The sequence below is a fragment of the Monodon monoceros genome, unplaced genomic scaffold (genome assembly GCF_005190385.1).
Source record: "Monodon monoceros isolate NGI ecotype Baffin Bay Population unplaced genomic scaffold, NGI_Narwhal_1 Super_Scaffold_21, whole genome shotgun sequence".
NCBI lineage: Eukaryota > Metazoa > Chordata > Mammalia > Artiodactyla > Monodontidae > Monodon > Monodon monoceros.
The window spans coordinates 110,735,303-110,757,617 of NW_021703778.1; the positions used below are offsets into that span (position 1 = coordinate 110,735,303).

The 22,315-nt window shown below is 37.8% G+C and overlaps 1 protein-coding gene across 1 annotated transcript in view; it reads right to left on the bottom strand.

Moving 5' to 3' along the window:
* Positions 1–947: 947 nt before the first annotated feature.
* Positions 948–22,315, bottom strand: part of SNX6 (sorting nexin 6) — a 53,289-nt gene continuing 31,921 nt past the window's right edge. Inside the window, exons 9-14 of the mRNA XM_029237255.1 lie at positions 21,511–21,586; positions 19,968–20,007; positions 15,859–15,945; positions 6,673–6,832; positions 6,505–6,590; positions 948–1,638 (exon numbers count right to left, since the gene is read on the bottom strand). Of these exons, the coding sequence (XP_029093088.1) occupies positions 1,585–1,638; positions 6,505–6,590; positions 6,673–6,832; positions 15,859–15,945; positions 19,968–20,007; positions 21,511–21,586 (503 nt within the window). The 3' untranslated portion in view covers positions 948–1,584. The remainder of the gene's footprint in view (positions 1,639–6,504; positions 6,591–6,672; positions 6,833–15,858; positions 15,946–19,967; positions 20,008–21,510; positions 21,587–22,315) is intronic.

The following is a 22,315-nucleotide window of genomic DNA, read 5'->3' on the forward strand; positions in this document are numbered from 1 at the left end:
CAATAATTGTCTTTTATGGTCGAGAAATAGGCAGACAGGTCGAGTGATCCTTGTGGTCTGAGGCCACAAGGGTAGCCACTGAAGGGACTGTTCCCGAATCCAGAAGCTACGGCCCTCCACCCCACGTTCACCCACTGGTGGGCATCGCAGGGGCGTATTCTCACCAGTGAAGGGGACATGGAGGACAAAACAATCTCTCAGGCAACACAAACATCAGCAGTTCAAACACACTGAGGAACGTCAATAAGAGAGAAACACTGACCCAGCACACCAGTGAGGCAAGAGCCATGCAGCAGAAAAGGCTGGAATCATAGCGACTAGTCCTGAGAACCAGGTAGGTGTTCTTAAAAACGGTTTGGGAAAACAAACTAGGAACGCGGTGGAAGGGTGACCAACTCAGGTGCCTGTGGTTTCCACATGGGAAACAACTTAGAGAGTGTGGAAAAATCCAACCACGCAATCTAATTTTAAACTAGAAATAACAATGTTCGTTCACATTAGAAAGGCCAAATATCTGTAATGTAGCTGACAGTATCCTTTTTGTACTGCAACTTTTATTCCAAATATTCCAACTTTTCCCCCACTGACAAGTGCTGCTCCCTATAGCACTCCTCTTTCTCTCTACACACCAGTCTATACACTGGTGTATGTGGCACGGTTAATTAGCTGAACTAGGGGTGGAATCCTGGAAAGCACAACAGACCATACTCTCTGTTCCTGTTTTAGAAACAGCTGTCTCTAACCTGTCTCTGCCCAATTCCATCTTATATGAAGTGCTAAAAGCACACAGAGAAGCAGTTCATTCTTTTGTAAAGTGGTGAACTTGGTTCGATATGCCATTTTAAAAGAAATAAGAAAAAAGAAAAACTAAGACCTGCATTGTAAAAGCATAATATAGTAGATTATAACTACTCCAAATTTTAGAGTGACCAGAGTTAAAAACTATTACTGTTATCACTGTTTATTTGACAATAGTTCGTTTAGTCTACAAGTTTAAGGCAAACATACTAATGCATTTGCTTTTCTTCAGAAATCATACTTATAAAGATTACGTAAAGTCTGTCCCAAAACTTCTAAGAAACGTTCATTAATTAAAAATAAGTCTCATTAAGATGCTTTACCAGGATACAAGAACTAAGGTGGTGTACAATGTTTTTTTAAAACAAAATTCAAAAAAAGGTAACGGCAATCCTTATCTTGTTTACACAATGTATTTTGAAAGGGTTATACTTCAGAAATTACTTAAAAGTAAGTAAGATTAGCAGCCATAGGAATACTATTCATAAAATAAGCACAGTTCTAGAGGCTACTTTAAAAAAGGCAGTACTTTGGGCTTCTGAAGAGGAGGAGGGCGCGATGATCATCAACTGTCCGCGGCGCAGGCGCAGGCGCGCAGGTCCCATCATGCAGCCCACAGCACCCGAGGGCGGCACCGCGCCATTGTTTCTCAGAAAAAGGGAGAGTAGATGCACTTTGTCAGCTGTTTCTTTTGTTTCCAGTGAGCAGTAAATGTCTAGCATCATTAAGAAAAAAAATAAAATCTGACGGAAGGCAGCCCTTTTTAACTGGAAGGCAGAGTGTGGCTTATGTGTCTCCATTTAACACTGCCAGGCAGTTCTGCAGCAACTGTAGGTTACCCTAAAAAGGGAGGGAAAATAAATGAAGTTCAAACAGTGTGAAAGACTCTTACTGAAAATATACAGTATTAGAAATCACGTAACTTTACATTTAAGATACCAGAATTTTGAAAAGTCATTTATTATATACAAATAAAGGTTTAAAGACATAAAATTACAGAATTTGTTCCATGCACAGTATTTTCCACATACCAGGTTGTTCAGTAAATTTCCGTCTAGACCAATATTAATATTTGGCATGCTCTAGTGAGGGTTATAAAATATGCCCTTTGTATGCAGATTAAGCCACTGAGTATGTTCTGATTGTAAGACAGGTTCTTATCACATTCCTTTAGCCATTAAAATATAGCATTAGATTTATAGCACTTTTCATAAAAACAGTAAGATTACATACAGAAGTATTCTATAAAATTCATACCTAAATGTCCATTTGTAAAACATGTGAACTGGCATCCACATTTAGAGACATATAAAGGCAAATTTAAGTATATTTAGATTACATTAATATATAAACAGGAATGAAGGAAAACCTCCTTAGAGTAGAAAGTCAACTAAAACGTATAAAGAATGGTGGAATTAGAAAATGACCATTTGGCGATCACCATCATCATAAACTGACTCAAGCAAAAATCATGAATGGATGCCAAGAGCAGTATGGGACCAAAATGCCAATGCTGTAGCCATCAGCTATGTGCAGCTGCATAATGAAGATCTGTTAATTAAAATTAAATAAAAACTCAGTTCCTCAGTTGCATTACCCACATTTCAAGTCTTCAATAGCCACACATGACTAGTGCCAACCACACTGGACAGAACCCAGACTTCCTGATTACAGAATATTCCCACCATGGCACAAAGTTTTATTGGTCGGTGCTGGTTAAGTGATGGGGTATTTAACAGTCTCGGGTACCTCCCCACAGAATACTTCTTAATCCAAAGTATAAAATATCAACTTTGCCACTGTGAAGCCTGCAGACATCACTTTAAGCAAATGATCAAAGTTGTACATTGCCAGTAAGGCAACTGATCAACAGCATGTGCCTCCTCCTGTGTGATGCACCAAGAAGATCTGACATCACTTCTGGGTGGAATTCCTGTCCAAAGTGCACAACCTAAACCCACTAATTAGACAAACCCAAAGTGAGGGGCATTCTATAGGCCTGTGCTTTAACAGTGTCCAATGTTATGAAATACAAAGATTCAGCAACTTTTCCAAATTACAGAAGTCTAAGAAGACACGTGCACTGAATGCAACACATTCTTTTGAATTTCCTTTTGCCATTAAGGACATTATTGGGACAACTGGGGAAATGTGAATAAAGGCCTCTGGATTAGATAACAGAATTATGTTGATATTAATTTCCTCAACTTTATAACTGTACTGAGTACTTAATTACTTGATTTTAGGAAATTCACACTTAAATGTATAAAAGAGAGAAGCATCATATCTGCAGCTTACTCATATGGTTTAAGACAAAAACAGGTGTGTATAGGGGTGTGTGTGAGAGTGTGAGTGTGTGTGTGTGTAAAGAGAAATGGGGAGGAAGGGAGGGAAAAGGACAAAGCAGATGCGATAATATGCACATTTGGGGAATCTGGGTGAAGAGTATCCAGGAATTCTTTGTACTTTCCTTGCAATGTTCCTGAAAATCTAAAATTAAGTGAAAAATAAACATTAAACATTTTTAGGTGTTCAAGTTACTGTCAACTTTTGGCCAGTATAAGAACAGAACTGTGACAAATGACTTTGAGCCTGTCTATAGTTATGAAATTACTTTCTTAGATATACTTCTTACAGGTATATTCCTCAAGTGGGACCGCTGAGTCACAGGATGCACATTCTGCAGGCTGACACCTGCCAAACTGCCCCTGCCAAAGGTGGACCTAACTCTGCAACTACAATGGGGTACACAGGGACTCACATCACACCCTCACAGTTGGCTCATCACTTTTTTTTTTAACTGCCCATATCACACATTTTTTACTTCCTTAATAAAGAATCTGAGCCTATTTTCAAGGACACAAAAGTGACGTAACTACCTAGTTAACTAGATTTTAATTATGTGACATATATACCAGCTACAATAAATAAAATCCAAAGTAGTTTCAAACCATCTTGTTGTACATTTAACTATTATCTACTCTTTTTGGAATAATTTATGTGGATCCTGGGACCAAAATGAGACTTTGTTCAGATTTACAAAGTCATTAAGAAATCTCAGGCAACAGAGTAGAGTTGCCCAACCTCAGCACTCCCGACATTTGGGCTGTGTGATCCCTCCTCGTGGGGGCTGTCTGTGTATCGTAGGATGCTGAGCAGCACTCCTCGCCTCTACCCACTACACATCAGCAGTGACCCCCCCCACCCCCAGATGCGACAACCACAAATGTCTCCAGAAATTGCTAAATGTCTCCTGGGGGGCAAAATCACCACCAGTTAAGAACCACTGGACTAGAAGAGCTATCAGAAATTTGAACACAGAGAACACATTTCGGGAAGAATTTGAAAAAGTACAGAATCTGGAAACCAGAGGCTGACATCAATCTAAAGCAGGGTCAGCAAACTTTTTTTGTAAAGGGTTATTAAACAGTAAACATTTTACACTTTGAGAGACGTTTGGTCTCTGTTTCAACTACTCAACTTTGCTGTAGTAGCATGAAAGCAATCAAAGACAAAGCGTAAGTGAATAAGCTTAAGCGAATATGCTTGGCTGTATTCCAATAAACCTTAATAGGTTAAATTTGAGTTTCATACAATTATCACGTCATGAAATATTATTCTTTTGATCTTTTTATAATCATTTAAAAATATGAATGCCATTCCTGGCTCACAGGCTGTACAGAATAGGCTGTAGTTTGTCAACCCCTCCTTAATCTATAACAAAATCCTTGATAGTGTATAAACTCTTTAAAAAGAACAAAAACAGTGAACACTGGAAAACAACACAGGCTCAATAAGAATAAATTATGCCAGGCTTATCAGAACATTTTCTTTTTTTTGGGCCACAATGCATGGCACACAGGATCTTAGTTCCCTGACCAGGGATCGAACCCACGCCTCCTGCAGGCGAAATGCAGAGTCTTAACCATTGGACCACCAGGGAGGTCCATACATTTTCTTCTGACAGGGTTATTAGCCCAGAAAATCAGACAACGTATATCTTGATTTTAATAAGTAACTTGATACTCCTTATGTCCTTCACAGATAAAATGGGAAAAATAATGGTTGATAATAGTATAAATGAATTCCTAACTATCCAAATAACTATAACCAAAGAATATTAATTAATAAGTTAATATCAATTAGTATAGAAAGAAAGGAACTAAATTTTTTTTGGTGCCACTTACTTTCAAAAGGTAGGTTAACAAATAGTGATTCCTTTAATCCTGATCAACCTTTTAAATCAAAACTTAGATGAAGACATAAAAGGGAGTTCATACAAATTACAAATGTCCATCACTTGACAGGATAAACTAGTATAATAGTCAAATACTATATGATCAAACCCAAGTTTCCAAAAGATCTCAATGCGCTGGGCTAAGACGAGCAAGCTTAAATCTAACAGACATAAACGTGGCCTGCAATTACATTTTTAAAATAAGTGCTCAATAAATGAAAAAGTTCTAGAGAGCCATTGTACAACAACATGAATATACTTAATACTACTTAACTGTACACTTAAAAATCGTTAAGATGGTAAATTTTATGTTATGTGTTTTTTACCACAAAAATGAAAATAATTACTAAAAAAATTAAACACACAACCACAGGGCGGAGGTTCAAGAAGTGACTTAGAAAGAGAGAAAAAAAGTGTGATTATAGCCAAATCAAGCTGGTGCAACATGGCAGTAAAAAAAAAACGTATCTTATACATATAAAACATGCTTGGAGGGGAGGGATAAATTAGGAATTTGGGAGTAACATACACACTACTATATATAAAACAGATAAACAACAAGGACCTACTGTATAGCACAGGGAACTATACTCAATATTCTGTAATAACCTCTATGGGAAAAGAATCTGAAAAAGAATATATACATATATATGTATAACTGAATCACTCTGCTGTACACCCGAAACCAACACATTGTAAATCAACTATACTTCAATAAAAAATAAATTAGTTAAAAAAATAGAATAAAACATGCTGTAAGAAGAAATGTGAACAATAATCATTCTATGTATGTAAATGTGTTTCCATTTTCAGGTATAATATTTTAAAAGAGTAATGACAGTAGGGCAATAATACAATAAAAATCTTGTTGAGGTGTACGGGATGAAAAATATTTAGCCAAAGGATGTCTGGCATGGAGAAGAGAAGATATATAGAGAATATGAAGGATTTAAATATCTGAAGGGTAAACTGTGAAAGAGGAATTAAACTTATGTCAAAGTTACACAGAAGTAAATTCGTGCTCATTATAGAGTATACCAAAAATCTCAGTGTAGTTTTAAGCTTTAATAACTTTATACTTATAAATGGTATAAATTTATCACGAAATAACATAAAAGTTTTAAAAAATTCCTTTAATATTTATAGTTTGGGGAATTTTGAATACATTTAAAATTTTCAGTCCCTTTGAAGATGGCAAATGTTAAATAAAATTTTAAGTGATGTTTTTATTAAGATTTTTTTTTTAACAACTAGTCAAAAAATGATACTGTTTTTCCATATTAGGTACTAGAGTCTTGCAAAGCTGACCATTAGAGACATTATAGATATTTTTCTTGTTTAAGTTAGATAACCTTTAAACTCCCTCTCAATTCTAAGATTCTCTATTTTTTAAATTAGTATAAAGTTTCATAACTGACTCATTTGTAAATTATGTCACTTAAATTATTAAATCTTTAATATGATACTACCTTTGCATGCTTCAGTTCTAACTCTGCCAGTTCCACTAAATTTTTTCTGAATGCAGCAACTCTTCTTGTCTTAAAATCTATAAGCTCTGTGAACAAAATAAATTAGGATTAACTATTTATATAATAGTCCAAACCATACCTTATGATTAAAGGTTAATATAAGAGTACCTTGTTTTGCAGATTCAGATATTTTTTCAAATTTCTGACAACATAACTGTTGGGATGTTTCAGCCTGCAGAACATCTTTATTTTTTGCTCTTGCTTTATCCAGTGCTTTATTAGCATTTTCATAATCCACTAGTGACCTAGATCTTCGATACAGGAGATCCTATAAAACAGAATGCTTCACGATAATATATGCTGCATGTTTCTAGTAGCTGCCCTCAGCCACTGCCACCCCCATCACCAGAGCTAACACACAGTGAATGCCACATGTCATTCTTCTAAATTTTTTTAGTAACAGCTTTATTGAGATATAATTCAAATCACCACATAACTCACTCATTTATTTTTAAAATTTATATATTTATTTGGTTGTGCCAGATCTTAGTTGCAGCAGGCGGGCTCCTTAGTTGCGGCTCGCCAGCTCCTTAGTTGTGGCATGTGAACTCTTAGTTGTGGCATGCATATGGGATCTAGTTCCCTGACCAGGGATCAAACCTGGGCCCCCTGCATTGGGAGCTCAGAGTCTTAATCACTGTGCCACCAGGGGAGTTCCTAACTCACTCATATAAGTGCACGATTCAATGGTTTGTAGTATGCTCAGAAAGTTGTGTAACCATCACTAGCCTCAATTTTAGAACATTTTCGCCACCCAAAAACAAACCAGGTCCTTTAGCAGTCACTCTCCATTTCCTTCCACAACCCCCACCTTCAGCCACGGACAACCATTAATCTGCTTTCTGTCTCTATAGATTTGTCTACTTTGAACATTTCATTAAAAAAGGAATCAGGGGGCTTCCCTGGTGGCTCAGTGGTTGAGAGTCTGCCTGCTGATGCAGGGGACACTGGTTCGTGCCCCGGTCTGGGAAGATCCCACGTGCCGCGGAGCGGCTGGGCCCGTGAGCCATGGCCGCTGAGCCTGCGCGTCCGGAGCCTGTGCTCCGCAACGGGAGAGGCCACAACAGTGAGAGGCCCGCGTACTACAAAAAAAAAAAAAAAAAAAAAAAAGGAATCAGGGACTCCCTGGTGGCGCAGTGGATAAGACTCCACGCTCCCAATGCTGGAGGTCCGGGTTCGATCCCTGGTCAGGGAACTAGATCCCACGTGCATGCCACAACTAAGGCTCCCGCCTGCCGCAACTAAGGAGCCCGCCTGCCACAACTAAGACCCTTCGCAACCAAATAAATAAATAAAATATTTTAAAAAGGAATCATATAATATGTGGCCTTTTGTATCTGGCCTTTTTTTTTTTTTCCTTTTTGGCTGTGCTGCGGCTTGCGGAATCTTAGTTCCCTGACCAGGGATTGAACCTGGGCTCTCAGCAGTGAAAGTATACAGTCCTAAACACCGGATCGCCAGGGAATTCCTGTGTCTGGCTTTTTCACTTAGCATAAAGTTTCAAGTTCATCCGTTTTATAGCATGAATCAGTACTTCACTCCTTTTATTGCTAACTCATTATTTCATTGTATGGACATACCATGTTGATTTATCCATTCGTTAGCTGACAGACATTTGGTTTGTTTCCACTTTTTGGCTATTTCATAATAATGCTGTTACGAACATGTGTGTACAAGTTTTTGTGTGGACATGTTTTCACATTTCATTTCTCTTTCATATCTCATTACTTAGGAGTGGAATTACTGGGTCACCTTGTAGCTCTATGTTGAATCTTTTGAGAAACTGCCAGACTATTTCCAAAGTGACCGCACCATTTTACATTTTCCCACCAAAACTATATGAGGGGTCCAATTTCTCCACATCCTTGTCAATACTGTTATGTCTTTTTGATTACAGCCACCTAGTAGGTGTGAAGTGATATAGCACTGTGGTTTTAATGTGCATTTCCCTGAGCGCTAAAGATGTTGAGCATCTTTTTACATATTTATTGGCCATTTGTATATCTTTTTTGTCTTTTGCCCACTTTTTAATTGGACTCTCTGTCTTTTTACTGTTATAAGAGTTCTTTATATATTCTGAATACCAGTCGCTTATTAGGGACTTACATGATTTCCAAATATTGGGTTGGTCAGAAAGTTTGTTCGTAACATCTTATGCAAAAGCCAGAATGAACTTTCTGGTCAACCCGATATTTTCTCCTGGTCTGTGGGTTTTTATATTTTTCTCGATAGTGTTTTTTTTTTTTTGCGGTATGCGGGCCTCTCACTGTTGTGGCCTCTCCCATTGTGGAGCACAGGCTCTGGACGCGCAGGCTCAGCAGCCATGGCTCACGGGCCTAGCTGCTCTGCGGCATGTGGGATCGTCCCAGACTGGGGCATGAACCCGTGTCCCCCGCATTGGCAGGCGGACTCTCAACCACTGCGTCACCAGGGAAGCCCTCGATAGTGTTTTTGATACAAAAAACTTTAAACAAAAGTTTTTAAAATTTTAATGAAGTCCAATTTATTATTTTTATTTGGTTGGTATGCTTCTGGTTATGGCTAAGAAATCAATGCCTAATTAAGGCAATCAAGAAGATTTATGTTTATGTTTTCTTCTAAAAATGTTATAGTTTTAGCTCTTACATTTAGATCTTTGATCCATTATGAGTAAATTTTCTATCCATGGTGTGAGGAAGGTCCAACTTCATTCTTTTTCATGTGACCATTCAGTTGTCCCAGTACCTTTCATTGAAAGTCTATTATTTTCCTCACTATATTGTCCTAGCACTCTGTCAAAAATCAACTAACTGTTTCGTCAGCAAAATAGGAATAGAAGTAACACTCTCAACTTGATAAAGAACATCTACAAAAAACCTACAGCTAACATCATACTTAATAGTGAAAAACTAGAAGCTTTCCCACTAATATCAGGAACAACACACGGATGTCCCATCTCACCACTCTTTCTCAATATTGTACTGTAGGTCCTAGCTAATGCAATAAGAAAAAGAAATAAAAAGTATACAGATTGGAAAGGAAGAAACAAAACTGTCTTTTGTTTACAGATGCCAGATAACAAGACTGTTTATATAGAAAAACTCCTGGAATTAATAAATGAGTATAATAAAGTTTTACAAGAGAACATCAGTATACAAAAGTAGATTGCTTTCTTGTATACCAGCAATGAACAAGTGAAATTTGAAATTAAAAACACAATACCATTTACATTAATTAGCACTCCAGAGAATGAAATACTTAGGTATTAATCTAACAAAGCATGTACAACTTTTGAGGAAAACTACAAAACTCGGATAAAAGAAATCAAAGAACTAAATAAATGGAGAGATATTCCATGTTCATGGATACGGAGACTCAATATTGTCAAAATCAGTTCTTTCCAAATTGATCTATGGATTCAACATAATCCCAATCAAAATCCTGGCAAGTTATTTTGTAGACATCAACCAATTGATTCTAAAGTTCGTGTGGAAATGCAAAAGACACAGAGTAACACAACAGTGAAGGAGAAGAACAAAGTCAGAGGACTGACACTACCTACTTTAAACCTTTCTATAAAGCTACAGTAATCTAGACAGTGTGGTACTGGTCAAAGAACAGACAAATAGATCAATACAACAGAATAGAGAGCCCAGCACTAGACTCACACAAATACAGCCAACTGATCTTTTGACAGAGGCGCAAAAGCAATACAATGGAGAAAAGATAATCTTTTCAACAAATGGTGCTGGGAAACCTGGATATTGACATGCAAAGAAACGAATTTATACACAGCCCTTACACCCCTCATGAAAATTAACTCAATGGGTCGTAGACCTAAATGTAAAATGCAAAACACAGGAGAAAATCCACATGACCTTGCACGTGGTGATGACTTTTTAGATACAACACCAAAGGGATGATCCAGGAAAGAAATAATTGGTAAGTTGGACTTCTTTAAAATTAAAAATTGCTGGGACTTCCCTGGTGGCACAGTGGTTAAGAATCCGGCTGCCAAGGCAGGCGACACGGGTTCGAGCCCTGGTCCGGGAAGATCCCACATGCCACAGAGCAACTAAGCCTGTGCGCCACAACTAATGAGCCTGCGCTCTACAGCCCATGAGCCACAACTACTGAGCCTGCGTGCTATAACTACGGAAAGCCCACGTGCCCTACAGCCTGTGTGTCACAACTACTGAGCCCATGTGCCACAAATACTGAAGCCTGTGTGCTCTAGGGCCCGCGTGCTGCAACTACTGAGTCTGCGTGCTGCAACTACTGAAGCCCGTGCACTTAGAGCTCATGTTCTGCAACAAGTGAAGCCACCGCAATGAGAAGCCTGCGCACTGCAACAAAGAGTAGCCCCCTGGGGCTTCCCTGGTGGCGCAGTGGTTGAGAGTCCGCCTGCCGATGCAGGGGATGCGGGTTCGTGCCCCGGTCTGGGAGGATCCCACATGCTGCAGAGCAGCTGGGCCCGTGAGCCATGGCCACTGGGCCTGCGCATCTGGGGTCTGTGCTCTGCAACGGGAGAGGCCACGGCAGTGAGAGGCCTGCGTACCACAAAAAAAAAAAAAAAGAAAAAAAGAGTAGCCCCCACTTGCCACAACTAGAAAAAGCCTACACGCAGCAACAAAGACCCAACGCAGCCAAAAATAAATAAATAAATAAAATTAAAAGAATAAAATAAAATAAAATATGTCTGCTCAGCAAAAGACAGTGTCAAGAAGACAAGCCACCAGACCAAGAAAATTTTTTTACAAGGTATTTGATAAAAAGGACTGCTGTCCAAAATACACAAAGAACTCTTAAAACTTAACCACCAAAGTAAAGAATCGGCCAAAGACCTTTTTTTCAAGACAGACACCTCACCAAAGAAGACACAGAGGTGGCATATAAGAAGCTTGTGAAAAGATGCTTCACATCAAATGTCATCACGGAAATGCAAATTAAAACGACATACCTCTACACACCTTGTTAGAATGGCCAAAATCTACAATTCTGACAATACCAAATGCTGGTGAGGATGTTAAGCAACAGGAACTCTCATTCATTGCTGGTGAGAATGCAATGATATAGGCACTTTGGAAGACAGAACTAAACATACTCTTATCATATGATCTAGTGATTGTGCTCCTTGCTATTACTCAAAGGAGTTGAAAACTTATGTTCACACAAAAACCTGCACACTGATGTTTACAGCAGCTGTACTGATAATTGCCAAAACTTAGAAGCAACCAAGATGTCCTTCAGTAGGTCAGTGGATAAATAAACTTGATATATCAAGGCAACAGAATGTTATTAAGTGCTAAAGAGAAATGAGCTATCAAGCCATGAAAAGACATAGAGGAAACTTAAATGCACATTACTAAGTGAAGAAGCCAAAATGAAAAGACCCAACTATATTACATTTTGGAAAAGGCAAAACTATGAAGGCAATTAAAAAATCAACAGGGTCTATAGGAGGAAGGCGAGTGAATAGATGGAACACAGGATTTCTGGGGCAGTAAAATTATTCTGTAAAATCAAGCCTCGGTAAGCCTCGGTAAATTTAAGAAAATTGAAAAAGAAAAACAGCTAAAAGAAAATTGAAATTGTATCAAGTATCTTTTCTGACCACACTATCAGACTAGATTTCAATTACAGGAAAAAAACACAAACACATGGAGGCTAAACAATACGCTACTAAGTAACCAAGAAATCACTGAAGAACTCAAACAGGAAATCAAAAAATGCCTAGAAACAAATGATAATGAAAATATGATGGCCCCAAACCTATGGGATGCAGCAAAAGCAGTTCTAAGAGGGAAATTTATAGCAATACAATCCTACCTCAAGAAACAAGAAAAATCTCAAACAACCTAAACTTACACTTAAAGCAATTAGAGAAAAGAACAAAAAACCCTCAAAGTTAGCAGAAGGAAAGAATTCATAAAGATTAGATAAGAAATAAATGAAAAAGAAATGGAAACAATAGCAAAGATCAATAAAACTAAAAGCTGGTTCTTTGAGAAGATAAACAAAATTGATAAACCATTAGCCAGACTCATCAAGAAAAAAAGGAAGACTCAAATCAACAGAGTTAGAAATGAAAAAGGAGAAGTAACAACTGACACTGCAGAAATACAAAGGATCATGAGAGACTACTACAAGCAACTGTATGCCAATAAAACAGACAACCTGGAAGAAATGGACAAATTCTTAGAAAAGTACAAGCTTCCAAGACTGAACCAGGAAGAAATAGAAAATATGAACAGAACAATCACAAGCACTGAAACTGAAACTGATTAAAAATCTTCCACCCAAAAAAAAAAAAAAATCTTCCACCAAACAAAAGCCCAGGACCAGATGGCTTCACAGGTGAATTCTATCGAATATTTAGAGAAGAGCTAACACCTATCCTTCTGAAACTCTTCCAAAATACAGCAGAAAAAGGAACACTCCCAAACTCATTCTACGAGGTCACAAACACCCTGATACCAAAACCAAAGATGTCACCAAAAAACCTACAGGCCAATGTTACTGATGAACATAGATGCAAAAATCCTCAACAAAATACTAGCAAACAGAATCCAACAGCACATTAAAAGGTTCATACACCATGATCAAGTGGGGTTTATCCCAGCAATGCAAGGATTCTTCAATATATGCAAATCAATGTGATACACCATAGTAACAAATTAAAGGATAAAAACCATATGATAATCTTAACAGATGCAGAAAAAGCTTTCGACAAAATTCAACACTCATTTACGATAAAAACTCTCTAGAAAGTGGGCAGAGAGGGAGCCTACCTCAATATAATAAAGGCCATATGTGACAAACCCACAGCCAACATCATTCTCAATGGTGAAAAACTGAAACCATTTCCTCTAAGATCAGGAACAAGACAAGGGAGCTGGGGCTTCCCTGGTGGTGCAGTGGTTCAGAGTCTGCCTGCCAATGCAGGGGACATGGGTTCGAGCTCTGGTTTGGGAAGATCCCACATGCCGCGGAGCAACTAGGCCCATGAGCCACAACTACTGAGCCTGCACGTCTGGAGCCTGTGCTCCACAACAAGAGAGGCCACGATAGTGAGAGGCCCGCGCACTGCGATGAAGAGTGGCCCCCCGCTTGCTGCAACTGTGCAACCCTTGCACAGAAACGAAGACCCAACACAGTCAAAAATAAAAAAATAACAAAAAACACTGAAATAAATCACATTTCACTTAAAAAAAAAAAAAGACAAGGGAGCCCACTCTCACCTCTATTATTCAACATAGTTTTGGAAGTTTTAGGCACGGCAATCAGAGAAGAAAAAGAAATAAAAGGAATCCAAATCAGAAAAGAAGAAGCAAAACTGTTACTGTTTGCAGATGACATGATACTATACACAGAGAATCCTAAAGATGCTACCAGAAAACCACTAGAACTAATCAATGAATTTGGTAAAGTAGCAGGATACAAAATTAATGCACAGAAATCTCTTGCATTCCTATACACTAATGATGAAAAATCTGGAAGAGAAATTAAGGAAACACTCCCATTTACCACTGCAACAAAAAGAATAAAATACCTAGGAATAAACCTACCTAAGGAGGCGAAAGACTTGTACTCAGAAAACTATAGGACACTGATGAAAGAAATCAAGGACGATACAAACAGATGGAGAGATATACCACGTTCTTGGAGTGGAAGAATCAACATCATGAAAATGACTATATAACCCAAAGCAATCTACAGATTCAATGCAATCCCTATCAACCTACCAATGGCATTTTTCACAGAAGTAGAACAAAAAATTTTACAATTTGTATGGAAACACAGAAGACCCTGAATAGCCAAGGCAATCCTGAGAAAGAAAAACGGAGCTGGAGGAATCAGGCTCCCTGACTTCAGACTATACCACAAAGCTACAGTAATCAAGACAGTATGGTACTGGCACAAAAACAGAAATACAGATCAATGGAACAGGAAAGAAAGCCCAGAGATAAACCCACTCACATATGGTCACTTTATCTTTGACAAAGAAGGCAAGAACATATACAATGGTGAAAAGACAGCCTCTTCAATAAATGGTGCTGGGAAAACTGGACAGCTACAGGTAAAACAATGAAATTAGAACACTTCCTAACACCATACACAAAAATAAACTCAAAATGGATTAAAGACCTAAATGTAAGGCCAGACACTATAAAACTCTTAGAGGAAAACATAGGCAGAACACTCTATGACATAAATCACGGCAAGATCCTTTTTGACCCACCTCTTAGAGAAATGGAAATAAAACCAAAAATGGGATCTAATGAAACTTAAAAGCTTTTGCACAGCAAAGGAAACCATCAACAAGATGAAAAGGCAACACCTGGAATGCGAGAAAATATTTGCAAACGAAGCAAGTGACAAAGGATTAATCTCCAAAATATACAAGCAGCTCATGCAGCTCAATATCAAAAAAACCCCAAAAAACCCAATCCAAAAATGGACAGAAGACCTAAACAGACACTTCTCCAAAGAAGATATACAGATTGCCAACAAACACATGAAAGGATGCTCAACATCACTAATCATTAGAGAAAAGCAAATCAAAACCACAATGAGGTATCGCCTCATACTGGTCAGAATGGCCATCATCAAAAAATCTACAAACAATAAATGCTGGAGAGGGTGTGGAGAAAAGGGAACCCTCTTGCACTGTTGGTGGGAATGTAATTGATACAGCCACTATGGAGAGCAGTATGTAGGTTCCTTAAAAAACTAAAAATAGAACTACCATATGACCCAGCAATCCCATGATTAGATGGGAATTTTCTGTACATCTCAATTCATAAATTAACATGGAATTTGGAGTATCTGAGCCACTAAGTCTTCAGTGCTTTTTAGATGTTTTTATTAAACTTTTTTTTGATTAGTAAGAGTTTTAGTTTTGCACATAGATTTCCAAAAGGAAACTTGAGATGCCTTAAAATAAAACATACTTCTCTGTTTTATGGCTCTCTCACCCTCAATAGAGGACTTAGATAGACAAAATTAGGAATCCTTTAGCTGTACAACTGTTATTTGGGGGTTTTACTTTTGTCTTTGCAGGTATTTCACCTGACTAAATACACCAAATTCAATTAAAAAAAATTTCTAGACAAATTCTATCAGGAGTTTATAGAGGAAACATTTATGTGGGGTTCCCTGACCTACAATTTATAAAAGGAGAAAAAAAAATCATACTTAAAAATATAATTTAAAATCAAGAGATAAGTCATCTTTAACAATCTTAAGTCTAACAACCTCTAAGGAGATGATGGCTTTTGTAAAGCAGTCCATTTTAAAAAGAAGAATAGTTACCTTAGCAGCTTGAGATTCTCTTAAGTAATATTTTAAAAGGTCAGAAAGTTTGAGGTCCTCATCAGCTGACACTCGGGCTTCTATTTTCTGAAAAAGGGAAAAAAATTGGGTATTTAATCAGTACTTACATTCTATACTCAGTGTTTTCTTTATTATTGTAAAAATATTAGTTATAAATAACTACAGTATCAATTCCTATTTAAACTAAGTTTCCTTTCCTTCTGTTACTCTGTTAGTTTTTTTTTTTTTTTTGTAACTGACAAAAAAATGAACAGATTAGTGAATTTACGGAAGGATTCTATATTTGACTCAAGTTCTTGGCTGTAATGAGTTTCAATATCATATTTCAGGTTCACCTGTATTTTTCTCTCTATTCATTTCAATGGCAATTGATATGTACACATGATTATAAAGTAATAGAGGCTGGCAACAGCAGTAGACTAGGTAATTCAAACCAATCCTTCTGCTGTGGACAACCAGAAAACAATTTTAAAACATTAAGTCTGACTAAAAAGATGAGAACTCGGGACTTCCCTGGTGGTCCAGTGGTTAAGAATCTGCCTTCCAATGCAGGGGACAAGGGTTCAATCCCTGGGCGGGGAACTAAGATCCCACATGCCATGGGGCAACTAAGCCCGCGTGCCACAACTACAGAGCCCACACGCTCTGGAGCCCGTGCGCCACAACTAGAGAGAAGTCTGTGCATCACAACTAGAAAGAAGCCCACATGCCACAACTAGAGAGAAGCCTGTGCACCGCGACGAAGAGCCCACATGCCCTGGAGCCCGAAGCACCACAACGAGCAAGAAGCCCATGCGCTACAACTAGAGAGAAGCCGGCCTGCGCTACGAAGAGCCCACATACCGCAACAAAAGATCCTGTGTGCCGCAACCAAGACCCAACGCAGCCAAAAATAAATAAATAAATAAAAACAAGGATGATTTAAAAAAAAAAATAAAAAGATGAGAACTCTTCATTCAGTCTGGAGAGACCGAGAATAAAGAAGAATGTATTATGTCAACCAAATACAATGTGGGAACCTTGTTTGGATCCCGATTCAAACAAAGTCTACCATAAAAAGCCATTTATGAGACAACCGGGAACATTTCTATACTAGGTATTGATGACAGTATGGAGAATCACTGATAATCGTATTGGTACATTAAAAATTTTTTTAAAAAATATTTATTTATTTGGCTGTGCCAGGTCTTAGTTGCATTATGCAGGATCTTTTTTGCCAAGTGCAGGATTTTTACTTGAGGCATGCAAACTCTTAGTTAAGGCATGTGGGATCTAGTTCCCAGACCAGGGATTGAACCCCAGCCCCTTGAATTGGGAGCGTGGAGTCTTACCCATTGGACCACCAGGGAAGTCCTGGTACGTTAAAATTGATTCTTATCTTTAAAAAAGAGAGAGAGAAGTGTGCACAAAGGGCAAAAAACAATAAACATGGACTTCTGGGAATAAAAGAACTTTAAGTAATGTAGAAAATGTTAACATTAAGAAAATCTGGGTGACACATGTAGAGGAATTCTTTGTACTATTCTTGCAACTTTTCTGCGACTCTGAAATTGTTGTTAAAATAAAAAAACCCTACACATCCACCAGAACAGCTAAAATACCAAATATTACAACCTTGTGCAGCAGTGAGATGCTCACATTCATTCTGGTGGGAATGTAAGTCGTTACAATCACTTTGGGAAACAGTTTGGCAGTACCTACAAAAGCTTTTCACATGGATATCCTATGAACCATCACTTCCTCTCCTAGTTACATACATTCAACAGAAATGAATACTTATGTTCAGCTGAAGATAAATAAGAATGGTCTTAGCAGTACTCTTTGTAAAGAGCCCCAAACTAGCAACTATCCAAATGCCTACCAGTAGAAAAGATAATAAAATTAGGTATGTTTTTGGAATGGAAAACTATACAGCAATAAGAATGAAGGAGCTATACCGACATGCAACACCAATGAATCTTATGTATGTAATATTGAGTAAAAGAAACCAGACATAAGGATATATACTGCATTATCCATTTACATAAAATATGAAAATAAAATTAATTTTTGCTGTTAGAAGCTAGGACAGTGGTTAGCCTTGCAGCCAAGGTGGTGACTCAGAAGGCAGCTGAAGGGGAACAGGGCATCTGAGTTGCTGGTAATGTTCCATTTCTTGATCTGCGTGTTCATTACATGAGTGTGTTAAACTGTGACATTTCACTGAGCTGTACACTTCTGTTATGTGTTTTTTTCTACATGTATAATACACTTTAATAAAAAGTTTTGAAAAAATCTTGAAGTTTCTTTATGGAGAAACAAACTTACAGAACTTCTTGACATGCTAGATGATGTTCAGTGCTTTTAAATAGGGCTTCTCTCCTTCCATTACGAAGTAGGGTATGTGTCTTCTCCCCTTCAATCTGGGCTCTCAGACTGCTTGCCCAATACAGGAATGATGCTGTACCAGTTTCCAAGCCCAGGCCTAACGAAACTAGCAGCTTCTACTTCCCATAATTTGGGATACCCGCTTTTGGAACCTCTCTACCATGCTGTGAAGAAGCCTAAGCAGCTCCATGGGAAGCAGCCACATGTAGGTGTCACAGCCAACAGCCCTATCGGAAGTTCCTGCTGATAGCAGTATCAACCCCCAGACATATGAGTGAAAGAGCCTTCAGATGATTCCAGGCCCTGGCCTTCATATCTTCCCTGTTGAGGCCCCAGACATCATGGAGCAGAGGCAAGCCATCCCTGCTGTGCCCTTTCTGAATTCCTGAACCAAAGAGTTCACTGGCATACTAAAATGGTTGCTGTTTAAAGCTACTGATTTTAGGATGGTTTGTTACACAGCAATAATAACCAGAACAACATGCAAATGCTAAAGGAAATAAAGAATTTTGGGGCTATGGAAATGTGCCACCCAGATCTCCAAGAGAAATGCCTGCTGCAAGGAGCACAGTTGACTGATAGCCCCAACTGCAGTATCTCTGGGTCTGGAACCATGTTCATACGAAAGTTATGTTCCATCCTCCCCACCCAGCCCATTCTTGCCTGATGTAGAACTCCTCTAATGGGCAGCTCTGGCTCAGGCACTCCCCTCTGACGTGGACAAAGCTTTCTTAGGACTGCGCTATAGTCTGAAACTCCTCCTACACAGTCCTCCTTCCTCTCCCTCTCCTTTTGCAGGTGTAGACCTGCACTATTATCGGAACGCTCCCCTCCTGTCTACTCCTGCTCGTTCCTCTTTGTTTTTCACAATAAATCTCTTGTACATTTAATCCCACCTTGACATCTGCTTCCAAAAGAACTGACACATAAGGCTGTTTGTGATAGATTCCTATTCTTTTGATATAAATGAACACGCACACAAAAACAACTATATCTTCCCAGAAAATGCTCACTGGTACAAATATCAAAGCAGAATAATGAGCTATATGGACCCCAGTATAACATTTACTTACATATTTAAGAACTTTTTCCTTTGTGATAGAGTATCTCCTTTTCTTCAACTTGTCTCCACTACTCAACTGCCAAGGTCATGATGAAATCTGATTTCTACAATGGACTAGCCATCATGACTCTCAGCTAAGTACCATTACAAATCTAGTAAACATTTTCACTATCAACTGATAGAATGATCATAAATTAACATGACCCCTGAAAACCAAGACTATATCAGTATTAAATTATTACTACTATGAATGAAAACTTTCTGCAGTTATATTTTTGTCTTATGTTGATACAACTCTTTTTTAAAGCAGTGTGTCATGGGGGATCAAAAGCAATAATCTTGGTAAAGTTATAGTGAATCTAAGATTTTCTTCTAGCTTACAAAGCCCCAGGAAAAAAATGATCTTTCATAAAAATAAACCCAGCCTCCTAATGAACACGTTTTCTGATCAAGAGTATGAACTTTTACACATATACCAAAAGACCATAACAAAAACTAAATTTCCTGAAAAACTCTCATTATTTCCAAATTTAAATCTGCCTCTTCAACCTTTTGAAGTATAACTCATCTTCCTCAATAAAGTTAAACACAGCCCAACAAGTTAAACACTACCGTTTGCAGAGATTTAGACTCCCAAAGGTTAATTATTAGTACTTACTCTTGTTTTATCAAAAAGTTCTGAAACTTTAAGAAAAAACCTGGAAGGGAAAAATATTTTATCATAAATAATTTTCTATTTCAAATGTTCAGAGAATATACCCCAAACCAGATTAATAATGAACATTCTTACCTCATTACAATATTTGTCTTGTTCACTGAAGACTTCATTTAGTTCAACAAAAATCTCTGTACGTCCACCCATGTGACAGATTCCTTTTGACATACGATTACAGAAAATCTTCCCATTTCAAGGTGGCGGTCTAAGCCATATGTTAAAAACTTAAAAAATCTGTCTCGATATCCTTTGGTAATATGCCACATAATATTAAATAAAACCATACCTTTAAATTATTACAGAAGTACAGGGCAATGACATCCAAAGAGTTATGTCTTAAATACTTTCAAATGGAGCTGCTTTGTTTTGGAAAACAACACAAATGAACAGCCAATCTCTACTTCATAGCTCACTTTCACTTTGTTTTTTGGCCGCACCAGGCAGCTTGCAGGATCTTCTGCAACCAGGGATTGAGCCCGGCCACTGCAGTGAGAGCCCAGGGTCCTCACCACTAGGCCACCAGTGAAGCCCCCACTTTCACTATTAATTAAAAAGCCCATCTCTCAAACGCTGACACCAACTAAAAAAATATCCCCATGCCAAACTATTAAATGGTATCCTGTAAAATATGTAATTATCAATGACATTATATTTGGATTAGGGCAAATACTATCGAAAGCTAAAATGAATTTTATGAACTTCACATTACTAAAAAGAACTTGCTTTGAGAGGTTTATGAAAGATAACACATGGCAATGTTGACGTTTTTCCTTCTTATCAAATACTTAAGAACTAACTCTTTGGGAAGGTAGCATGTTAATTAGTGTTTTGCTGAAAAACTGGATCTGACATGTGTACTGAGACAGGATATACTATAGAAAAGTTCAAGGATGGATGTGGTTTGGAGAAAGACATGGACTATGAAAATAGTTTTTCCACTTAAAATTTTTAAAATGTGTTTGAATTATTTTTCAATAGAGAGCCCGGTTTAAACATTATAGGAGCAACTCAGATTATTTATGGTACATTGAAATCTGGCCTCCAATGAAATATATATATATATATGTGTGTGTGTGTATATATATGTATATGTGTATATATATATACGTGTGTGTGTATATATATATTCTAATTCTAAAACAGCATTTCTTATTTATAAAAAACATTATAAAAATCTAAGAACATTTAAACATAAATTCTGTCTCTTTCACACATACAAATTGGCAAATTTTCATCAAATGAAACACTGTAAATGTTAAAATTATATATACTAAGGTCGATTTTTATTTCTCAGATTTAAAAAAAAGTAGGGAAAGGGAAGAGAAAAATGACACTGACCTAAGTTTATAAAGAAGCTCCATATTATCAACGTGTTTTGACAAAAATATTCCAAAATGCCTGCTGGGTCAGAAGTACTGTGTGTGCCTGAGCTGCCAACAAAAATTTTCTTTTACTTATATTTAATGTTTTAAATCGGAATGCTTACTTGCATGTATCTGTAGAGTCCTGAGTTCCTAAAGCATATAATGAAGAACCAATTCTATTGTAATCATCTGCAGCACCTACGGAAAAAGTTTTAAGAATTTAATGTATTTATTCATTGATTCAAAAATAGTTACTGAATGTCAAAAAAATGTGTATGTAATATAGATGCCCAAAGTCTAGTGAAAGAAATGACAAAAGCTATAATACAAAATGATGAATTTTATATTAGAAGTAGGTATAAACTACATCGCGAGCAGGGGAAACAGAAGATTTCACCTGAGGAGGTCAGGGAAGGATTTACAGACACTATAGGAGTTGGAGCTCGCAGGATGAGCAAATCTTTACTAGGCAAAGAGGAGGAGAGTGCATTCTGGATAAAGGGAAGGGCATGGAAAAAGGCCAGGGAGACATAAAAGAGCAAAGTATATTCAGAGAGCCTTCTGGGACTATGGCACTGCAGGGTACAGAGGGGAGTGGAGAGGGTTGAAGATGGAAAGATCAATTTATTTTTCTTCCAAGCATCTTGGGGGAAAGAAAGGTTTTGTAAGCCATGATGAAGTTTGGACCTGATCTTGTGGGAATGGCTGTTATTAAACGTTTTAAAATCCTAGTAGTGGTGCAATCAACCTGATAAGGATTTTAGATTTTAAAATTCTGCTGCCTTGAATAAAGACTAATAGTGGAGAGACACAGAAGGCACAGTGACCAACCAGGAAACTGCTGTGTCAGATGCTGAGGGTCAGGATCAAGGTAGCGGAAACACTAAGAGCAGAGAGGAACTAACAAAGCTGGAAGGTATTTAGGAA